Here is a 21517-nt window from a genome sequence, read left to right as displayed (position 1 = left end):
ACCTTATTTGCAACCTCCTCTGTAACCTCCTTGATTTTCTTCTTAACATCCAGTGTTAAAAGGTTCATCTGGTTTCGGATAAAATCCAGTCTATCAATTTGGTCTTCCCTCTCTTCTATTGAATAAATCCTATTATAGTATGAAGAGTAATTAATATTCATGGTATATTAAAGTCCCAAGGAAATTAAGTATAAGCACTCACTTATATACTGAACCATGTTAGCATGATAGAAGGAAAAAAAAATCTTGTATTTCAACATCAAAAAGGATTCAAATAATATTTCCCTTACAAAATGTTTTACCAATGATTGGATATAAACTACTGTCTCTCTGCTCTTATGGTACCTGAATCCCACAAGGGATTAATAAGGATGCTATATCTCCACCCATTTAATAGATGAACATTCAAGACAGAACTAATATCGAATCTACTTATTAAACAGGGGCCAGTAAATAGCACCCTGCAAGCGCAATCCAGCCATCTGCTAGTTTTTGCTGAAATTTTCTCAGAACATAGCCACATGCATTCATGTACCTTTGTGTATATGGCTGCTTTTGCTCTAAAACTGCAGAAGTGAGTAGTTGCAAAAGAGACAGTAAGGCCCACAAAGCCTAGAATATTCACTATCTGTTAAAATTTGTCAACCTCTGGATGATACAGGAAAACAAAAGCCTGAGATCCTTTTAAGATCATCTTTAGCTAAAAGAGTTCCCAAGATATTATACAAACCATCCTCAAATCATTTTTTTTGTGCTAGGTTTATTTCAATGCTTTATATTTTTATAAAAATTAAGGTCAATCCAGTGGACCAATACTTACTTTGGCTACCATGACAAAGCAACTTAGCTCATTATACAGAAACAGTGTGTACAGGGCCAGAAATCAGAATCTGGGTTCTGACCCTTGTGTTTCATATGTTGCAAATTCTCTAATGTTGTACATAATGCATTCCTGCAAAAGCATTAAAATTAGGCAACAGACCTAGGTATGAGTGGAGTTCTGGTCTCAGCAAGATCAAATACACTTAGAATTTCCAATTTTATGTCATCTTGGAATCAATCTTAGATGCTTTATATCTTTCCATTAATTGGCTTAAGCCCACTGAGAGGTCCAACTGAGGCTTAATATCATTCTGCTTGTAACATCTAAGAACATCTTGACCTCTGTTTTCAGGTACACCAGGATTGTGACAACTACCCTTTTCCTCCCCTAGCGCTGGCCCTTTCGTGTATTCATTTTCATCACCATAAGGTGATAAATGGAATAAGATGAGGCAATACAGTATGGCATATAGAGTAATGCTTACCACATTCACTTTCTGGCTGGCAGGCAGTATCACCTGGTTTGTTTACTAGCTGATATAAATCCACAACTGGCATAAAAGTGATTTCAAGGTTTCAACATATGAATACATGAAAGATGAGTGATGGGTTGAATGTAAAAAAGAGGGTCACCTGTTTTGGACTTCTTCGAGAAATTCTGCTAGAAGAAATGGTTCTTTCACTGCTTTAAAGATATTTTAAAGCGCTGAACATTTTAAAATCACAGCTCACACATGAGAATACTGAAACCCAGGGAATGTAAATGATGTTTGTTCAAGGTTATAAAAAAATATTTAGTTTCAAATATTCATTAAAAAACATGCAAGTGGGCACCAGCTAAACCTACAAGGTTGATGTTAGTGTGAAATGTATTTAATAATATAAAAAATTTAAACCTTTTAGTCATATTGACACAAAAATTTTCATTTTGCAATAAAATGAATTCATACCTTTTCTCTGCTGCTGCCACGTTTATTGAATCCATTATGTTTTTCACAGTTTCTAGTATCTGTTTAGCTCTGATAGTGTGCTGTTCAAACTTTGTTTTCACTGCTGACTGCGAGATACACTCCTGCGAGGGGCCCAAGCCATAACACATTACTGTAATTCCATCCCAACATTTTCAGGAATTTAAACACAAAAACTTGCCGTTTGTAACATTAACCAAAACAGACATAAGGAGAGAAAATAAATGGATGATAAACACAACTTAAAATTATAAAGGTTAAAAAAAAGGGGTCAAAAACTTAAAAGGCTTTAACAGCAAGTTCATAGCTTTGTGTAATTTTACACAGTAATGTGCAATGGTTCTTTGACTACATTATTTTAAAAAATAAATTTAAAAGGGTACTATTTTCAATATTAAAGCTTTCCTATTATAATTACTAATTTTATGTGGATCACCTTTAATCTACTTTTAGTCCATCTATCTTGATTTTTCTCCTATTTGCAATCAAAAACCTCACAAAGTTCTTAATTAAGCCATGAAATAGAATACTACACTGAAAAAAATTAGTTGAATATGATTCACATAAAATTAGTAAAAAGGGCTTTTATAGATTAAAGCTTGAACAAACTGAAAAGCAATCTGAGTAATATATTGTTTATAGAAAAATATTTATAGCTATTTCTAAGATAATCCCATTACTGTCATTGGACTATAGTGTGTACATACAGGTCAGAATGTTGCCTTATCTCATGTTTTACTTTCAAGCTAACTGCAGCTCATAACTCACTAATAGTTTTACAAATCAATTAGTGTTTCATGACAAGTGTTGTTTATATAGAGGAGAATACATCAGAATGCATCACATATGATGAAGGATGTTTCTTTTGTGAACTTCTGTTTCAATTTCAAATATATGTGCATACTACTTGTTATTTAAAACATTTACTGTGATTCACCATTTAAATGCTTGCAACATTATTAAATTAAAATTGGCCTTTCACTTTTACTTCACAGAAAATCAAATTCTGTACTGACATAACATTTGAAAACAACTGGAAGTACACAGAAATGCTATCAAGAACACTCATGTGGGTCACAACATCAAGACCCACAATAGATGTTTTGTAGAAGACCATGTTTATTTTTTTATAATAAAATCTTTAAAAATTAGGGATATACCCTCCAACCCTCCAATATTTCCATGAATTCATCTTGAACTTAAGGTAGTCATGTAATACTCTAGCACTGTATTTGTAATTGTGAAATCATTAGTATATTATATATTTATTCAGTGTTCTATTTATAATCTACGCTTAGCCTTCACATCTCTAAAATCATTATTTCGCTAAGACAGAAGAGACTTTTAAATTCTCTCTATTTTGTCTGAGGTACGGAAAACAAAACAGATTCATTTCTTTAGCTACAGGGTACATGAGATAATTCATTTAGTTGACAGTTTAAGCCTTCACTCAGAGCCCATGACTTTTTCTCATTGCAGTCTCACTTCTGCTCACTGTCAAGCTTATTTATCCATCACTCAATTATCACCAATCCTGAGGAGATTTGTTATAATTAGTTACAGTTTTCCTGTTCTGTACATGACAAAAGTCACCAATAACTACACAATATTAAGTTAAACATTTAAAGTGCAAACTGCTTATTTTTTAATGATCAAAACAAAGCTTTGATTTTACTTTCAATAACTGTCTTATAAATTGCCAAATTAATCTTCACAAAAACTATAATAAAAGAACAAAAATATTTTTAAAAGAAAAAAAAGTTAAAAGAAATTCTATGTTCCTCGATGAAGCAGATCTAGATATCAGCAATGAAGACCCCAAATTTGTAAATAACAGCACAGTATTAGAGCTAGACTAGAGGAAAAGAAAAGATCTCCAAAAGTTATCAGGCAATATACAAGTTACTCCTTGATTCAAAAATATACAATGGTGAATAAATATAAAGAAGAAAGGCAATCTTTTTCTAATTAAAAAGTATTCCACATTGACGTTCCCAACTGATCAGAAAAATATCAAAAGTCAACTGCAAAAGGAATACTCTATTCCAAACAAAGTATAGAGAATGCTAATTTAAATAAAGTTTCTTTACTGAACCACTTCTCAGAGCCCTTTATAAACTAATATGCTTATGAATCTCCATGGGGGACATATATAGCATGTAGCAGTTCCCAGACTTATTTTATCAGGAACTCTAATTTTCTAAGGAGACGTTTAAAATACTACACCAGACAATTTAAATTCCATCTTGTCCGAGTATCTTGCAGACTGTTTTAAAACTTATTAAAGATTTAGAACCAAAACAATAATCTCATCTCAATTAAGATCTTCCGATTTTCTAGTAACATCTACAGAAGACAGGTGACAATTTAGTCATATGTAGTTACAAATTTGTAAATATTAATATTTATGTGTAATTAAAACATAAAACAAACTTGTCGTGTCCCTGATAAAAGACCCCTAATACCCAATAACATGCTATTTACCACTCCCAACAAATTATTTTGAAATATTTTAAACTGACAGGAAAAGTGCAAGAAAGAACACCAAAATACAGTATACCTTTCAAGTAAATACACCAAATGTTAACATTCAGCTTGTTTACCTTTCCTTCTCTCTCTCCATGCAGATCTATATATGTCTATATAGATATTCATGTATCTTTATACATACCTGTATATACTCTTTCCTGCTGAACAATTTGACAATTCATTGTAATCACCACAGCCTTACTACTAAATACATTAGCATGTATCTCCTAAGAACTGAGACATTTTCCTATACAATCACAAAACAATTACTGCATTCAGAACTTTTATCACTGGGATATACTATTAACCTAACATACAGTCCATTTTCAAATTTTACCAGTTGTCCCAGGAATGTCCTTTATAACACATTCACTGACATTTCAGAGAAAAGTTATTTTATACCTCTTTTCCATCATACAATCAAAACTATTAAGAATAGTTAATGGCCAAATATTTGGGCAAAAAAATTTAGATTTCTAAACTGCCTTCAGAATATACATCTGTCCAACTATAGGCTGAAAACAAGAAAACATATTAGTAGAATTAACGCAGATTTTCTTGATTGATTTTATTAATTTCTAAGCCTTAATTTAACTTGGTACCCTGAATGTTCATAATATTCAGCTTCTTTTAAACCAAATGAATCTCAAGAGGTCCATGGCAAAGATCAGGCTATTAGATAAAATGATGAACTTGGTACAGTTTTTCTTTACACAAAAATCATCTTATAAGATTACACATGCAAAAAAATTCTAAAAACACAGAAAATGTGTATAAAGGCCACATTTTGTGATTACAATGCAAAAAAATCAAGAAAAGAGATGAGAAGAATCAAAACATCTGAATTTTACTAACTCCTGTATTGACTAGGAAATGCCAAAAAACTATAATTAAAAATCAACAATGAAACTGGATACTGAAACCTATGGAATATGCCCAAAGCTACACTCAGAAATTCATAGGCCTAAATTCTTTCTTAAAGACGAAAAAGCAAAAAAACAAAACAAAACTATTCTACTTATATAATGAAAGCAAAAAGAAACTTTGTGCAAAGACTAACATAGAATTTAGTAATAAAAACCAAAATATGCTACTATCAACTGATAAATTAACCAAGGTCTTTGGAGGATACAGGAAAGCAATCAGATCACTGGCTAATCCAATTATGGTTTAAAATATATGTATTTCTTGTATTCTTTATCTATATCTACATATAGATATATATAGATATAGATATAGAAAAGGAACAGAAACATTTTTTAAACAATTTTGTACTAAATTCTAAATTCTCAGAAATGCACCAATTTATAAGAAATCATAAATTACCAAAATTAAATTATAAGTTTCACCTCTGGCCAAAAGTTGAAAAGAGTTGTCAATGTAATTACTGAAAATAGGTTTGTCCATCCAGACAAAATTTTTTGCCATCTGATTATTTCTTTAGGTAAATTCAAATAATTTCTAGCTGATTCTCATTTTATATCTATCATAGTTTTCAACAAAAACTTCAATCTCTAAAGCCCGACATTCTCCACAACTTCATGTAAAAGCTCTTACTCAGTTTTTTCCATATATAATTTTTAGATTCCCAAATGAAATTTTATAATAAAAAAGCAAAATGCCAAGTTTCTTCTAAAAACATTAAAAAGAATAGTTCCTAAGTCTGCCCAATCATTGCAATCACTTGCTTTAAATATATAACAGGTTCCTAGGTCTATTCTAGCCTTACTGGATTAGTCTCTGCAATAGGTCAGGAGTCTGCAGTTCTCTAAAGTACCTCTTGTGCTTCCCATCATCAGCTGGGTTTGGGAACCAGTGCTCTACAGCACATCTTTTATTCTTCTCATTCCCACCTCTTCAAGGAGATATTCTGGGAAAGCAAATGCTGTACCAGGAATAATATGAAAGAGGTATAAATGTATAACTGAACACTACATGATTTAGTAGGAGAAATCAATGAGAAACACACACACACACAAAGAAAAGCTCAATAAATAAGAAAAGACAAGGGAAATAACAATAGACACTCTCCCCAATATTTTCCCCATGGATGAAATGATTGTAACTGGTAAGACTGAGGATAGCATTGAATCTCTTGTGAAAGCAAAAGGGAAAGAAGATAAACAATGGTCTGAGTAACCGAGATATCATATATCCTATGGCTCAGCTTGACAAGACACCTGCTGATATCCCAGGGGAACAATCAGAAACATCTTACCAAGATAGCAGAGAGTGGGTTTTCTTAAACACTTTATCTACCTACTGGTCTTTCTCCCTCTCACCAAATTAAAAATAGGGGATAGCGAGCACACAGTTAATTTTAAAAATTCTGCCAAGTACATTTAACATTTCTGTCCTTACTATTAAAAGTTACTACTTATAAGAAAGAATAATTACAGACAGAAGTTTTTTTCAGTTCTGAAGTTTTTGTGTTCATCTAGGGGTGAAGAGATATGCAGTCTAATAAGCACTAGACAGAGTTAAATGAGAGTCAAGAAGATTAGCAGCTAAAGAATTTTTCAGTCAATGTAGGATGTTTTAATGTCTCTGAATAAAACACCTACATCAAAACATAAGAGTATCTTCCCTCCCCAGTGCTGCACAGACATTATCTATTCATGTACCTCAGTAGTTTCGATTCCTAAAGTACAGGACCTGTATCTTAATTATTTTTGTATTCATTTGTTTGTTCAGGACATTTGGCATAAAATGTGAAGAATTAACAAGTGACAATACTGTTTAGAATGTAACTTTTGTTCAATTACATGAATTATGTTCTATCAAAAGAAAAAAGATCTTCATTTTGCTCCACTGTCCATTCCAACAGCAATTACATTTCTTTAACCTTGTCCCCAACTACTGAATATAGAGTATTTTACTCATTGCACAACAAAATTTTAGAAAAGTGTCTCATTTAAATACAAATATATTAAAGAAAAAGAATAAGAAGAAATTACAATCTTTAATTCTCCATTCTTACGGGTCATCCATTCTGCAGGGACTTGTTTCTTCTAGCTTTCCTCATTTCACGTGCTGTGTCAGAAGCTACACTAAATAACACCAAAGGTTACTGACAAAGATAAGTAGTGAAAACAGAAGATTATGATCACTCTCCAACCAATGCTACGGTTTTATATTAGTCGCTATATTCACAAAATTCCTACCTCAAAGATTTGTTCAAAATTCTGAAACTCCTGTAATCTTGCCTGAAATCCTTCTGCAAGTGCCCCACCTGTAATATTTAAGTGAAGATTTTAAAACATAATATATAATATAGCAAGATAAGATTTCTAGCATGCTATCTTTATAATCTCCTATTTGTAGTTCTAAAGGAAATCTATAACACATACCACCTTCTGGCATGCCCTGTGCTTTGTGCTTTCTAGCACTAAGAACTTCCTTTGCGGAAACAAAAAAGATACGATTCCGTGCTTCTAAAGGATCCACAACTTTGAGCTCCTCCACCAAGAAATGTAGGCATCTTTCCATGTGCTGTCTGCGTACCTAGAGAAAAACAGGGTATTAAAAGAATTCTAATAATTAAACAAATATAACAGTAATAGGTGTATACTAAACTCCATTTATAGTGAAATTATTATTACATTATATAGTAACAGTTGCCTTATACTTAAAAAATCCAAAAATTCTAATATATGTAGTTTATTAGGTACTTGCTAACAGGAAATCTTCCTCTCAATGATTCTTCCTTGAACATTTAATTTAAAATTCTAATGGACCATCAAATACTACACAACCATTAAGAAACATACTGTAGACAAACATTCGTACTTAATGGCATGGGTAAAGGTTCCTAATTCTGTATTAAGGATATATGATGTGTATATATATTTATGTAAATTAACAGGTGCAGGCAACACCCACAAAAATGGGTGGCATTTTAATTTCTTCATTAAGCTTTTCTTATTTTCCAAATTTTCTACTATGAAGCTATTAATACCTTTAAAATCAGAAATTAAGTGCCACAATAAATTTGCTATAATGAAGTTATGTTTATTTTGAAATCAGAACATAAATGGCATATTTTTCTTCTAAAAAACACTGGGAATTAAAATTGAGGAGAATGCATTAGCTAGGGATTACTGCTCTAATGTTAGGTTTAACAACAGCACTTGGGTGTTTAAATTAGGAATAAGAATTAGAAGTCAGGGTTTAGTACCAGCCCTTAGCATTATGGCTATGACAAGAGATCTCCATGTTAAGAGATCTAAATAGGAAAATTTAATAAAATTAGGCTAAACAGGCATGGAGAAGAACAATCTGTGGGTGATATTTCCTAATTCTCTGATGATTAAATGAGACCCTGATTTGAAAGAGTATGATTATAAAGCAAGAGTTAATAGCAAGATATTAAGCTTCATATTAAGCAAAATTTCAATTTGGGGAGTGGGGGGAAGAATGAAAGCAAATAATCTAACATGTGTACAGTGATGGGACAGTGTAAATTTTATTTTCTATTGTATTTTCCAAGTTTTTCTTTTTTTAACAATAAACACATACTACTATTAAAATCAGAAAAAAGTAGTATCAAGCAAATTAAATATTATTTGTAAACCAAATGCCAGATTCTCTATCCTTTTTAAAATGAAGTTTCTAAAACCACCAGCATGACTAAAATGAAAAAAAAAAAATACCAAGTTTTGGCAAGGATGTAAATCACATGGAAGTCTCAATCTGGTGGTGGGAATATAAAGCACTTCAGAAAACTCTTGGGCTGTACTTATTAAAACAGCATATGGTTGGGAATTCCCTGGCAGTCCAGTGGTTAGGACTCCTCAATTTCACTGCCAAGGGCACAGGTTCAGTCCCTGGTCAGAGAACTAAGATCCCGTAAGACACATGGACAAAAAACAAACATACAAACAAAAAAACACCCCACCATGTTCTTAACCTATAATCCAGCAATTCTACTCCTAGATTATACCCATGGATTACTGATTTCTACGTTATTGATGTATTTTTTAAAATATTTATTTGGCTGCAACAGGTTTTGGTTGTGACATGTGGGATCTTTCATTCCAGTAGGCGGGCTTCTCTAGTTGTTGTACAAGGGCTCTAGAGTGCACAGGCTCAGTAGCTGTGGAGCACAGGCTTCACTGCCCCGCAGCATTTGGGATCTTAGTTCCCTGGCCAGGGATCAAACGCACGTCCCCTGCATTGGAAGCTGGATTCTTAATCACTGGACCACCAGGGAAGTCCCGTTACTGACATTTTGAGTCAGATAAAACTTTGGTTTGGGGGCAGGAGCTGTTCTGTGTTACAGGATGTTTAACAGTATCACTAGCCTCTACCGACTCGATGCCAAGAGCACACACCCCCAGTTGTGGCAATCAAAATATTCCCTGGGGGCCAAAATCACCCAGCCGCTCACACTGAGAACCACTGGTATACACTCAACAGAAACATACACCAATGTGCACCAAAAAGACATATACAAGAATATGCACAGCAGCATTATTTGTAATAGCTAAAAACAGAAAATTTATCCAAATGTCCATCACTATCAGAATGAACAGATCAACTGTTATTCATAGGATGAAATACCACACAGCAATGAGAATGCACTTCATTCTATCCACAACAGTATGGAGACATATTACAAATGTAATGTTGAGTAAAAGAAACCTGACACAGAAGCAGATACTATGTGATTCCATTACATAAGGTTGAACAACCAGAAAAATTAATCTAGGGTATCAGAAGACATGATAAGTGGTTATCCTTGGGTGGGAGGATACAGGCTGGAAACAGGGGATACTGGGGTGCTGGAATGTTCTGCATCTTGATCCGAATGCTTCTTGATCTGGATCCTTACACAGGGGTCAAATTTGTAAAATTCACTAAACTGGACACATGATTTGTACACTTTCCTGTCTTAGAGAATTAAAATAAAACAAAAAGGATGTTTCAAGATCTAAAATGATTAGATAGTACTTTTATAACATAACTTTTCTTCAAAGTAGCGTAACTCTGTCTCTATCACATATCTACTTGTGGTTTTCTATATTCTTTTCTCAAGTAAGAGAATAGCTGTTTACGATGTTCTATGAGGTGCACTGTTTCTTCAGATAACAATGTACATAGGACTGTATTTCAAAACTTACGAGAAAAAAATAACTTACATCTTCCATATATTCTGGCTCTGATGCAGAAGCATCCCAACGATTATTCAGAATAAAAATATTAGGCTTGGAAAGTCTCTCATTTACCTTGTGAAAAAACTGTTTTTCCTGAAAAACATCAAATATCCAACAGTATGTTCAATTTCTAAAGCTACTTTATTTTTACATTTATACTTGAAATTTCACTTGAATCTCAAAGTTTAAACCATTTAACAACAGTGATAACACCCATTGATAAAGGTCCAAAAGCACTCTGAGCATTGAACTTTCAAAGATGACAAATTAAAATATAAGAATGCAAAAGTTAAGATTTTCCTATTCCTCCCATGAGTCTTTTTTGAAATTCAACTGAAGCAATATTTATCTGCTTCTACTATATGCAGGACATAAAAGATACAGCTAGATATGATAGTCCACATTTTCAAAAAGCTACCTCAAATCTTGATGAAGATTTAGATTAAGTAAATAAAAATGTAAGACATGTACAACACATCATAATAAACAATAAAGGTAAATGCCATAAATACTATAAATATCCAACTGAAATTAGGAAACGCTCCATAAAGAAGGAAGAGGTGATAAAGATGGGGCTGAAAGTACTAACAGGGCTCTTTGCAGGACTAAAAATTGGGAGGGGGAAGAACTGTGCACAAAGAACTGTGCACAAAGTCAGGATGTGTATCAGTTTGTTTATCCAACACCTAAATAATGCAGTTGCTCTAAAACAGATTTTAAACATGTCCTTATTTTAAACAGGTCGTAAACAACTTTCAGTGTTGTCACAGCAACATGGTAATGTGATACAGACTGGGCCATATAAACACTAATAACACGATGACAAAACACGTCTTACTAGTAACACCTAGGTTTTAATGGGGTTTGGCCATTTATATGCTTTTGATGAATAACAATTTTTTAAAATTATACTACAGCTGTGGATATTAGATATCCAAACTCTGGAAAGTTTATCTGAAATAAGAGTGGCTCTAGGACTTCCTACGTGGCTCAGTGGTAAAGAATCCGCCTGCCAATGCAGGGGACACAGGTTCGAGCCCTGCCCTGGGAAGATTCCACATGCCACGGAGCAACTAAGCCCGTGTGCTACAAAAAACAAACAAACAAACAAAACAAAACAAAACAAAACAAAAAAAAGAGTGGCTCTAGACATTCCGGATAAATAATCTTCTATGTTTGACAGCACCTTAGAGTGTACAGAGGTAAGCTGAAACCTACAGTGTACACAGATAAAGCTAGAAAAGGCTGACATGACTCAAAGTCGGAAAAGCCCTGCCTGCCAGATAGGGAGGTAAGGTGAGAGTGTTATACTTTATTCAAAAGCCTTAAATAAACAGCCTATCAATTCTGGTGTCTGTTCCTTCAGACACTTGTAAATAACAACAGTGAATGTCAACAACACACACGTATCACACCTTGAACTCAAATATTCACTAGAAGCTAAAGCCAAACCAGAATCAGCCCTTCCAGTCCCACAGAAACACAAACCCCTTCATCCATCCCTGATATTAGAGCTTCTTTCTAACCCATGACTTGGATTTCCCTCACTTTTCATAATTAAAATGGACACCATTTCATTTACTATCACTCTAACAAAATAATTAGATCCTACCGTGTTCATTAGAGTTGATTCAGAATTTGCAACCAAAACGAAAACATCAGCATCTAAGCAAAACTTATCAATCCAGCTATCCAGCTCTGTAGTGACATCTGTACCTGGACTAATGGGAATAAAATAAGAATTATATTACATTTTCTTTAAAAAGAAAATTTAGATTACAGAGAGAGAACTTTTTTTTAACTTTTAAGAATTAGTTGAAGTCTAAAGGACATGATTTCTACCAGTTATCTGTCTGAAGCCTAGAAGATTTAAATTACTTTCTCACCTATAAGACAGCAGTTGTGGAAAGCTGAGAATTTGTGCTTTATATACTTTTATTCTGCTGACAACTCCCAGAGCTTATCCAATTGACAACTTAACAAATGCTAAAAAAAAGTTTTATTTATTAAAGAGAGAAAACTCCATGATTTTAAATCTTTATGCTTTGGAAGGCTAAAAATAAGCACTGGGAAAAAAATCTAGGCTAACATACAATCTATACTATAAAAAGTACAGTCCAACTGTCTATACATTGGCTTGATGTATCTATCCTGTGACAAACTGGCAAGTTAACAGGTTGGGGTCATGGATACAGTCTGGTCATGAAATAAAGAAAAATTAATTAGTTAATATTATATTTAAACCAAATATTTTTATTTCCCAAGCACCTTCTTCTCTCATCTGAGCTAGTCTGTTGATTACCTGAAACTCTCTTTCAATCAAAAGGGAAGACCCTCATCCAAAAAAAAAAAGATTTCCACAGAACACTGAAATTTTAACTGAAGAAAACAAAAGAGCACACCACAATTTAAAAAAATCATTTAACTACTTTTCTTGGTTAAGGACTCTGCTAAAACAGATATCCATTACCATTTTATTAAGCACCAGTGTAGTATGATGATTTTTAAAAAAACATATTAAATGCAGGTTAATCAGAAGAGCTGGGAATAAATTACAAAAGCATTCGATTAATTCTTGAACAATGAAAAGCTATACGAACTGACAAGCAATTATTGTGGGAAACTAGGTCTCAAGAATGATTACTGATTAAAAATAATATCTATTTATACCTATATATATCTAGGTATCTAGAATTAGACAACCTCTAAGGCCCAACCAGTTATCAAAACTACAAAGTCAGTCTAGAGAAAAAAATGGCAATTCTTGAAATTTTCTGTAATAGAATTAGACTGATAAATTGGCACTTTTATGTAACCATTAAAAAACAAAAAAATAATACTTTATCAGTTCCATTACAATCTAGCAAAGGAGAACAAAGCAGCAATTGAACATTTAAAATTTTTATGTACCACATCCTAAAAGCAAGCAGCATTTCTATTAAATGAAACTTTTACAATGAGAAAACAACTCATATGTAATTTTACCTATCCACTAAAACCAGGTCATCTCTCAAGAGGGCACATTTTGCCTTTGGCCAAAACACATGTACAAGACAGCCAGCTTTCAAGTCTTTGTCCATATGAAGGGCATGGGCCAGCTGATTAACTGTCTAAAGTGGGAAGGAAAGAAAAAATAAAACTCGTAACAAAATTCAATAAAAATTTAAAATATTATGATTTGGTACATTTTTTTTTGCAAAATGTAGAAAAAGCAGAAATTTAAATCATTTGAAATAAAACCACCTGAGCAATTTTGAGAAACCTGAGGTTTAAAAATACCAAGTAGGGAAAAAAAAGGGTACCCTTGAATTGGTTTACTCATACCATTCTGCAAAAATAATCTGGGCTGGAAACATTCTAAATGCCCAACAACTGGAACTCTGGCAGTGGAATCCCATGCAACTCCTGAAATTGATATTGCATGTATGAAAAGAAATGCACAATATATTAAGAGAAAAAAAGCAAATCAGAAAATAGCATATATGATATAAAACCACCTTGTTTTAAAAATAGAGAACTATCAGTTTAACTCTATACCAAAGAATTTCCACAGGTTTTGGAAGTGTGAGAGTTTTGGAGTCTCTTCTTTTTGCCTAATTGTATTTTCTCACTTTTCTAAAATGAGTTTATTGGTTAGTAATAACAGGGAAAAATAAAGGAACATTACTAGGCAGTTATTTATTCACAAAAGGCTGCTTTATATCAGTGACTGCCTTTTCATTCCATTTAAATTTCCTAAAATACTTATATTTCTCAAGATGACTTCTGACATAGTTTATTATCTTTCATGTATGTGTTAAACATCCAATTAAGTACAAAAGGCTTAAGACAAAATTAATAATCAAGGAAAGGGCATCACATATACTTCTATGGTTCTTTTGTGATTTGTATGAAATTTTAAAGGGAAACATCTATTTTCAAATGGGCACAATAGTCCTGATCAGGCTTGACGTGAATCTCCACAGTGACAATGCTACGTAGGGGTTTTCTGCTTGCTCTCATAAACTTTTTAATAGTTATAAACTTGTATTAAAATCCTGATACTTTACCTACAAAATTAAGATAATAAAAGCACTCATCTGACAGTTATGGTGAGGTTTGAGTTATTACAAGTATTTAGAATAGTGCCTGCTACTTATCTTGATTACAAAATTAGTGATTACAAAATAAATTCCTTCGTTTGTATGGGTTAAAAGCTTGAAAGATATTTTCATAAATATCATCTCATTTATTGCTCATAAGTAATCTGAAGTGTATTAGACAGAATGAGTTGCCTGCTCTGAGCAAACTGCAAACTCACAGGACTAGACCTATGAATTCACCTACAGTTTAGCCAAAACTAAAACAGCATGGATCTTCACACACTGAACTTTTGCATCTGTAGGAGAGATCTTACAACTTAAGAGAGTGAACACAGTGAGAAGCAGTGTCTTTACCAATTGCTTTCATTACAGAGTAAACATCTTGCATCCTAATTGCTTTTTCTTTTCGTTTGGCTAAAAAAATCTAGTGCCACTGAACTCCTTAAGGAATTTATGAAAGGTAGAGGACTACCACTGACCTTTGTCTCATAAAGCTATAACATTTACTAATGAATATGCTTACCAAATTGCCCAAAGGCAAAAACAGTTTTCAAAGGCACAGACGTGCCAAAAACAGATTCCAAAGCCCAATTTTTTAAACAAAGTTTTCTTTAGAAAGACAAGATTTGGGATTAAACAGCGACAACGCACTTCAATAATGTTTTCACTGGGAACACTACTTTAAAAATTTTATAAACTTTTAATTCTAATCTACTTCCATTTAGTTGAGGACAGGTTTTATTCTTTCAGTAACTTAGCTCTGAAGCAAAAGAATTTTAGAAAATTCAAAATATTAGTGATGGATTTAAAAGCTATGAATAGAAATACTAATGGTTCTTTCATCTCTAGCAATGCAGACATCTTGTAAAAAATTTTTTAAAGGGCAAGCTAAGGACATTATTTCAGGTACATTATCTTGCTAAAGATCAAATAGTATACCTTCACACTCTTTTTTTCATCTGACCCTTCTGTCATGAGATAGGCTTTATCTCCATCGGTTCCTTCAACACTCAGGAAGCAATTGGTTGTATGGCCAATTCCACTAGGGAGGACTTTATCCCACAACATGGCATTGATTACAGAGCTCTTCCCACTGCTTGTCCTGAAGAATGAATACACAAAATCATGACAAAACATTGACTCAAGAAGCAAGAAAGAAAGGGTAAGGAAGGATAGCTTTTTTATAAAATTTGCGTTCTGAAAAAGTTGGTCAAAGGCCAACTTTTTTAGAATACAAATTTTATAAAAAATTTCATCAGAGTACATTTTTATGAAAAAGTTGACCAACTTGATTTACATAACTATTAACAATGTACATTTCAGAAAAAATAGAAGAAAACAAATCCTATCTTTCCCAAAAAGCTATCCTTCCTTACCCTTTCTTTCTTGCTTCTTGAGTCAATCTGAAATCACAGCCCACTCTTTCCATCATAGTCTTCCCATCACAAGATATGGTCTAATATCCCATCCCTTTAAATCTGGGCTGGACCTTTTTCACAAGCAAAGCTCATTCCTGTTTTTCCTTCTGAAGTAGGACAACTGAGTCATCATTTCTCCAGGAGGCCTCTTTCCTCCCACTCCTACTCCACCCTAACCTCTTTCATGGACTTCATACTAGACTCTGTGTAAGGACCTGAGAATATGGTGAAGTAGAAGAAGCAGGTAACAACATAAAACAAAAAAACAAACAAAAACAGAGCTTTGAGAAAAGTTTTCAAGGACATAAACAGGGTGCTTTAGTAGAGAATAACTGAGAAGGAATACCTTAGATAGAGTGACCCTGAAAGGTTTCTGCTGCAGTAGCATTTAGGATGAGATTGGAAGAGTAAGGAGGAGTCAGACATAGAACAAGGCAAAGAGAATTCTAGGCATAGGAAATTGCAAGTGCTAAAGCCCAAAGATGGGAAATAGCTTAGAAGGCCTACAAGGTTAGTGAGTAAATAAATGCTTCTATTGGTGCACAGCACATAACTTCTGAACAACTACGTGTGGGCCTCGTCATTTTCCTTTGCATCTCTGGTGCCTAACAGAGTGATTGGTACATAGGTAGTTAACAAATAGTCCTTAATGTGTGAGCTGTGGCAGAAATCACTCTATCACTCCAGAAGTTTCGTTAAGGAATGGCACTTCTTATTTTCCCTCTGGGAATCATGAAGCTAAAAATCCTTTTGGAAGACACACCTGATTATCAATAGAAACTTAAAAGTAAGTCACAAATTACACTTATGTAATTTTTCTATTCTTATAACTGCCTAAGAAGCCAATTCTTAGAGATGAGCATCCTTCAAAAATAAAAATATGACTGACCTTCATAAAGCTTTATTTTATAGCAGGAGCTAAAATGAACAAATTCTTCCACATGCTAATAGCTTAAATACTTAACACAGGCAGAAACTGTTGTGAAGAGAAGGGAATATCACTTGCTGAAATATCAGAAACAAAGCTGCGGATATGATCAAGAAAAGCTAATTTCTGGAAACTACCCTTGAGAAGAAATAATAAAGGATTACCTGCCAAAAAATGCCACTTTCATGTGTCTCCGAGACAGCACCTCACCAATGATGGAAAGCTTGTTTTCATATCTCTGTATTTCTATCAGATCATCCTCAGTAGCTACTTGGTCAAGTTCTGGATTCTTGTATGTTGCTATAAAATTGAAATGGTATTAGAGAAAGTAATATAGATGATTAAATTAATTATAAAACAGAATACTTAAGATATGCATATATTTTGGGTTTGTTCTATATTATCATGACATTTGAAAATAAAAATGGCATGGTATCCAAATATTTGGTAAAAGGTGAATGCCTCATTGCAATGGGGCATAAGAATACTGCCCCAAAGAATTTAAAATAATTAAAAATTACAGGGGTCCAGTCAAAAGGGTGTTTATTATTCACCTAAGTCTCAAAAATAAAAAATACCCACCTAAGACCAAAAAGCATTTGTGAACAGAGAAACTAGAACCTAATATTCACCTATTATTATTCCATCCTGACAGGAACTTCAAATCTTGAACTGAGAAGAGGGATTCACATGCTAAGAGTGAGGTTTGAATGGGAAGCCCCCCTCCAAATAAAGATATGGTTCAAGGAAGTCTTCAAGCTAGGTAGACCCTGCTGTCCTACTACTTCCTGTCTGCTTTTCACAGCAGGGGAGCAAGACAGTTCATTTAACATGAAAAGAGAATTGCGGATTGTATCCCACCAGTCAGGTTTGGGAGTAACTGCCCACCCCAGCCCAATCTCTCTTCCTCCAAGGATGGGGGTAGCTGGGAAAGAGATGATGCGAAAAGTAGAAAAGTAGCTCAGTTTTGTTTATATTTCAGGAAAATACATTTTCACACTTTTATCATCTCATTTTGAAGGTGAAAACATGGAGATTCATTTCACTATCTAAATGGTCCTAATTAGAGATAAATACTGACACAACTTACCAACCATCTAATTAAACTTAAGCTTTACATTCATTATACTTTTCAAGTACACTAATAAAATATGTGCAATTTGGTGAATAAAGGCAAGACTGGCTTAAATACCATTACATTCATCTTTGTTTTTCATTTGATTCTTGCTCTTCTATGTGCTTCCTAATTTACTTACTTTGCCTCTTTCTCACAACATTTTTTTCTGAGGTTTTAGAACCAGTAATATAAGCAGGTTAGGGAGGGTCCCGGGAGAAAGAGAACCAGAAATGGCTTTCTTGACTTAAGAGAATCCATTTTGACCTAACCCATTTTGTGATCTAAGCCTGGCCGTAATGCTTGCCCTTGAACAGGTCTCAGTAATCAATGATCTTTAGGGAACAAAGGAATGCAGCAACAGAGAAAAGGCAGTCAAACAAGAGTGCAGTGATAAAGCAAAGTCCTAGTTCCTCCTCAAGGGAAACACATATGTATCTTTGAGTTCTGCAGGAACTAAAGTCCCCACCCAGGTGGAGAACAGAATGATGTTGACCCTCCTGACTTCAGTCAACCAAGACTTGGACTCTTGACTTTTGCTCCAATTCTATGCTGAATCCTCCTCTGCTCAAGCCTCTTCATGAGTACACATGTACCCTTAGCTTAAAACTTCCCCAATTTTGCTGTTCGAGGAGACACCGCCTCAGGAAAGATCCCTAGTGTTCTCCTTACCAGTTGCAAATAATAAATCCTTCCTTCTCCTGATCTTTGGTTTGGTTGTGTCTATTGGCTTGATACCCACCAAGAGGTGAACCCAGTTTTGGGTAACAGTAATGCTGAATTCAGATTCTAAAGCTGCCATTCACTAGCTCCTAGCATCTATTATATGCTCAATACACAGATGTTACATTTAATTTCATTTTCACTTCCTATCAACTTTTTTGGAATAAAATATTATTCAAAAGTCACTGTGTCAGCTCAAATTCTTTCCAAGTTGAAAACTAAGATTCTGAACCAGTATGTTTTTTCCTTATTCAACAGCAAAACTTGAATTGTGTCATACCTGGTGGTAGGGACAGGATCCCTACTTTCAAGGAACTCAAAATCTGGTGAAAGAGAATTAGGAGGGAGAAGGAAAAAAGTTTGATTGTACCAACCTACCAAATGTTTTCCCACTGTCACAGGAGTTTACAGAATCCCTCCTTGTTCACTGTACCCTTGAAGGTCAACAATTATCTCTAAAGTAGTATTCCCCAGTATGACATTCTCACCACCTTTGTTTGAACAGTTACACCCTGTTCAAGATAACTCCTTTTGCCCTTTCCCCACTGCATCCCAGCCTCATTTGAGAACATAAGATAGGTCTGAAACCTTGGCTTAACTGCTGAATTGATGAGGAAGATAAGTATAATGGCTAAATATGGGCTGCCTGACTTTCAGTCTGGGCATTTACTAGCTGTGTGATATGCTTACCTTTTCTGTGCCTTAGTTCCTTCACTTTAAAAATTAGTGTGATCAAAATCTGTCTCAGTGTTGATTTGAGGATTAAATGAGTTAGAAAAGGACCTCACATAGTTAGTTGCTATTAACATAATTCAATCTTCCTCCTTCGGAGGGCAGAAATGGGTTTTATTCGTTATGGTATCTCGCATATAGCACAATGCCCTGTATACGTTCAGTAACCAAGGCTGAAAGAATAAAGCACTTTTATATATTTTCAAAAGCAATTATTTTAAAAACTTAGAAGAACTAACCTTCAACAAAATGTGATCCTTCAGTAACAAACTCCAGTAACTGGTCAAAGATGGTTGTAATTGCCTTCTTAGCCAGCACAAAGTGCTTCAGTGGAGAAGCAGTTTCTGCCATTATGCTGAAAATAAAAAGTCAGAAAAGTACAAATTAAACTGGACGTTAAAGACATGTGAGTTAACAATACTTTCCAGCAACATTAACTCCCCAAAGAAACAAACTTCCAAAACACATTTGGATAGCTGTTGGGGGGGGTGGGTAGTGTTTCAATCATTTTTTAAAATATTTATTTATTTTTCAGCTGCTTCAGGTCTTTGTCTGGCACGTGGGATCTTTCCTTGCCGGGTGCGGACTTCTCTCAAGTTGTGGCGCATGGGCTCCAGAGCACCAAGTGGGCTCTATAGTTGCCACACGTGGGCTCTATAGTTGGCTTCTCTCCAGTTGTGGCAAGTGGGCTTAGTTGCCCCTGGGCATGTGGGATCTTAGTTCCCCCACTAGGGATCGAACCAGCGACCCTCGCACTCCAAGATCACTGGATCACCAGGGAAGTCTGTGGGGGCGAAGTGTTTTACTCAGACAATTAAAGACTATTTTTGGGTGATACTCCACTAAAATAAGTGAATTCTACTAGCCAAAATCTTGGTTGCAATTTCTACTTTAGTTTCCTTTGCTGGCCAAATAATGACTGCATGTGACTCTTAACTACATCAGGGAACACGGCGGCAAGTGACATCAAGCCAAGTTCGCGAACAACAACTTGAGTTATTATTAAGTTTCTCAACCTGGACCTCCAGGTGGGTGGAGGTGGATATGCAGAGTGAGGAAATAAAATTCCAAGATCATAATGCAATACTAACGTTTAGGAAAGACATAGTTCCCATCACAACAAACAAGGAGGCAAGCCTTAAGGCGAGTATTAACGTTTCCAACCAAAGTACCAAGAACTTAAAAGAATATAAGTTAATAAAAATAATCTTTGGCGGCTGCTTCTCAGGAAAAGACACCAAACAAAAACGATCACACACCAGTCTCACAGTGCTGTGCATGTGTGTAAAGCGGAGCAGAGGGGCCATAAGGAAGGCTGAACTTTCTAAAGGAGCAGGAAATGACTGACCGAAGGGGACAAGCGGGAAAGCGCGGCGAGGGTAACCACCCGGTTCAGCTGGTTGTGAACGCCTACCCTGGAGAAAGGCCTTTCCCGTCCTCCACACCAGGAGCGGGGGCCCCGCCCGCAGGGCTCGGGGCCAGACCCCACCCCCGGCCTGCGAGCGCCGGCCCCGGCCCGGGCTCCGGGCTCCGGGCTCCGGGCTCGCGAGCCCTACGCGGGCCGCCAGCCCCACTCGCAACCCCGCCGGCTCGCTACTTTTCCGCAGGACCGCGGCGGCGCCTCGTCACAGAGCGCCCCACGCACGACTCCCCGCCCCCTGTCCCCGGCAGGACGGAGGTCACCCGAGCAAAGTGAACCCGCTCGCGGCCCAGGCAGCTGGCACTCACCCTGTCCCGGCTCCGACTTGTCACCCAGCAACCGCAGCTCAGCCACAGCCCTCAAGCCGCCTCATTCTCCCGAGAGAGGCTGGGAGTCTGGGAGGGGGCGGGAGGAGAGGCAAGAGGGCGGTTACTTCCGGTCTCTTGCCCGCCCCGATTTTGTTTGGCTCCGTAGCCGGAAGTGCATCTACGCCGAGCGCCATTTTTCTGAAGGGCAGGAGGGAAGGAGTTGTTGCGGGCAGGGAATGCTACCAGAAAAATGCTTTTCTCTTCAGCCCCAACTTCTGTTTCGCCTCCCTCTCCCTCCAGAGTTTCCAAAGCCCTGCC

The 21517-nt window shown here is 35.5% G+C and overlaps 1 protein-coding gene across 3 annotated transcripts in view; it reads right to left on the bottom strand.

The window, feature by feature from the left end:
- MFN1 (mitofusin 1) overlaps window positions 1-21303 on the bottom strand; it is a 30885-nt gene extending 9582 nt beyond the window's left edge. For all 3 annotated transcript variants that reach the window (XM_057738174.1, XM_057738175.1, XM_057738176.1), the window contains exons 1-11: window positions 21200-21303; window positions 19711-19826; window positions 17067-17202; window positions 15496-15658; window positions 13460-13584; window positions 12087-12195; window positions 10460-10567; window positions 7670-7823; window positions 7484-7551; window positions 1773-1894; window positions 3-129 (exon numbers count right to left, since the gene is read on the bottom strand). In XM_057738174.1, coding sequence (XP_057594157.1) covers window positions 3-129; window positions 1773-1894; window positions 7484-7551; window positions 7670-7823; window positions 10460-10567; window positions 12087-12195; window positions 13460-13584; window positions 15496-15658; window positions 17067-17202; window positions 19711-19822 — 1224 coding nt within the window. In that variant the 5' untranslated portion in view covers window positions 19823-19826; window positions 21200-21303. The remainder of the gene's footprint in view (window positions 1-2; window positions 130-1772; window positions 1895-7483; window positions 7552-7669; window positions 7824-10459; window positions 10568-12086; window positions 12196-13459; window positions 13585-15495; window positions 15659-17066; window positions 17203-19710; window positions 19827-21199) is intronic.
- Window positions 21304-21517: the final 214 nt, after the last annotated feature.

This window comes from Hippopotamus amphibius, chromosome 6 (genome assembly GCF_030028045.1).
Source record: "Hippopotamus amphibius kiboko isolate mHipAmp2 chromosome 6, mHipAmp2.hap2, whole genome shotgun sequence".
Lineage (NCBI taxonomy): Eukaryota > Metazoa > Chordata > Mammalia > Artiodactyla > Hippopotamidae > Hippopotamus > Hippopotamus amphibius.
This window is presented reverse-complemented; position numbering and strand designations above follow the sequence as displayed.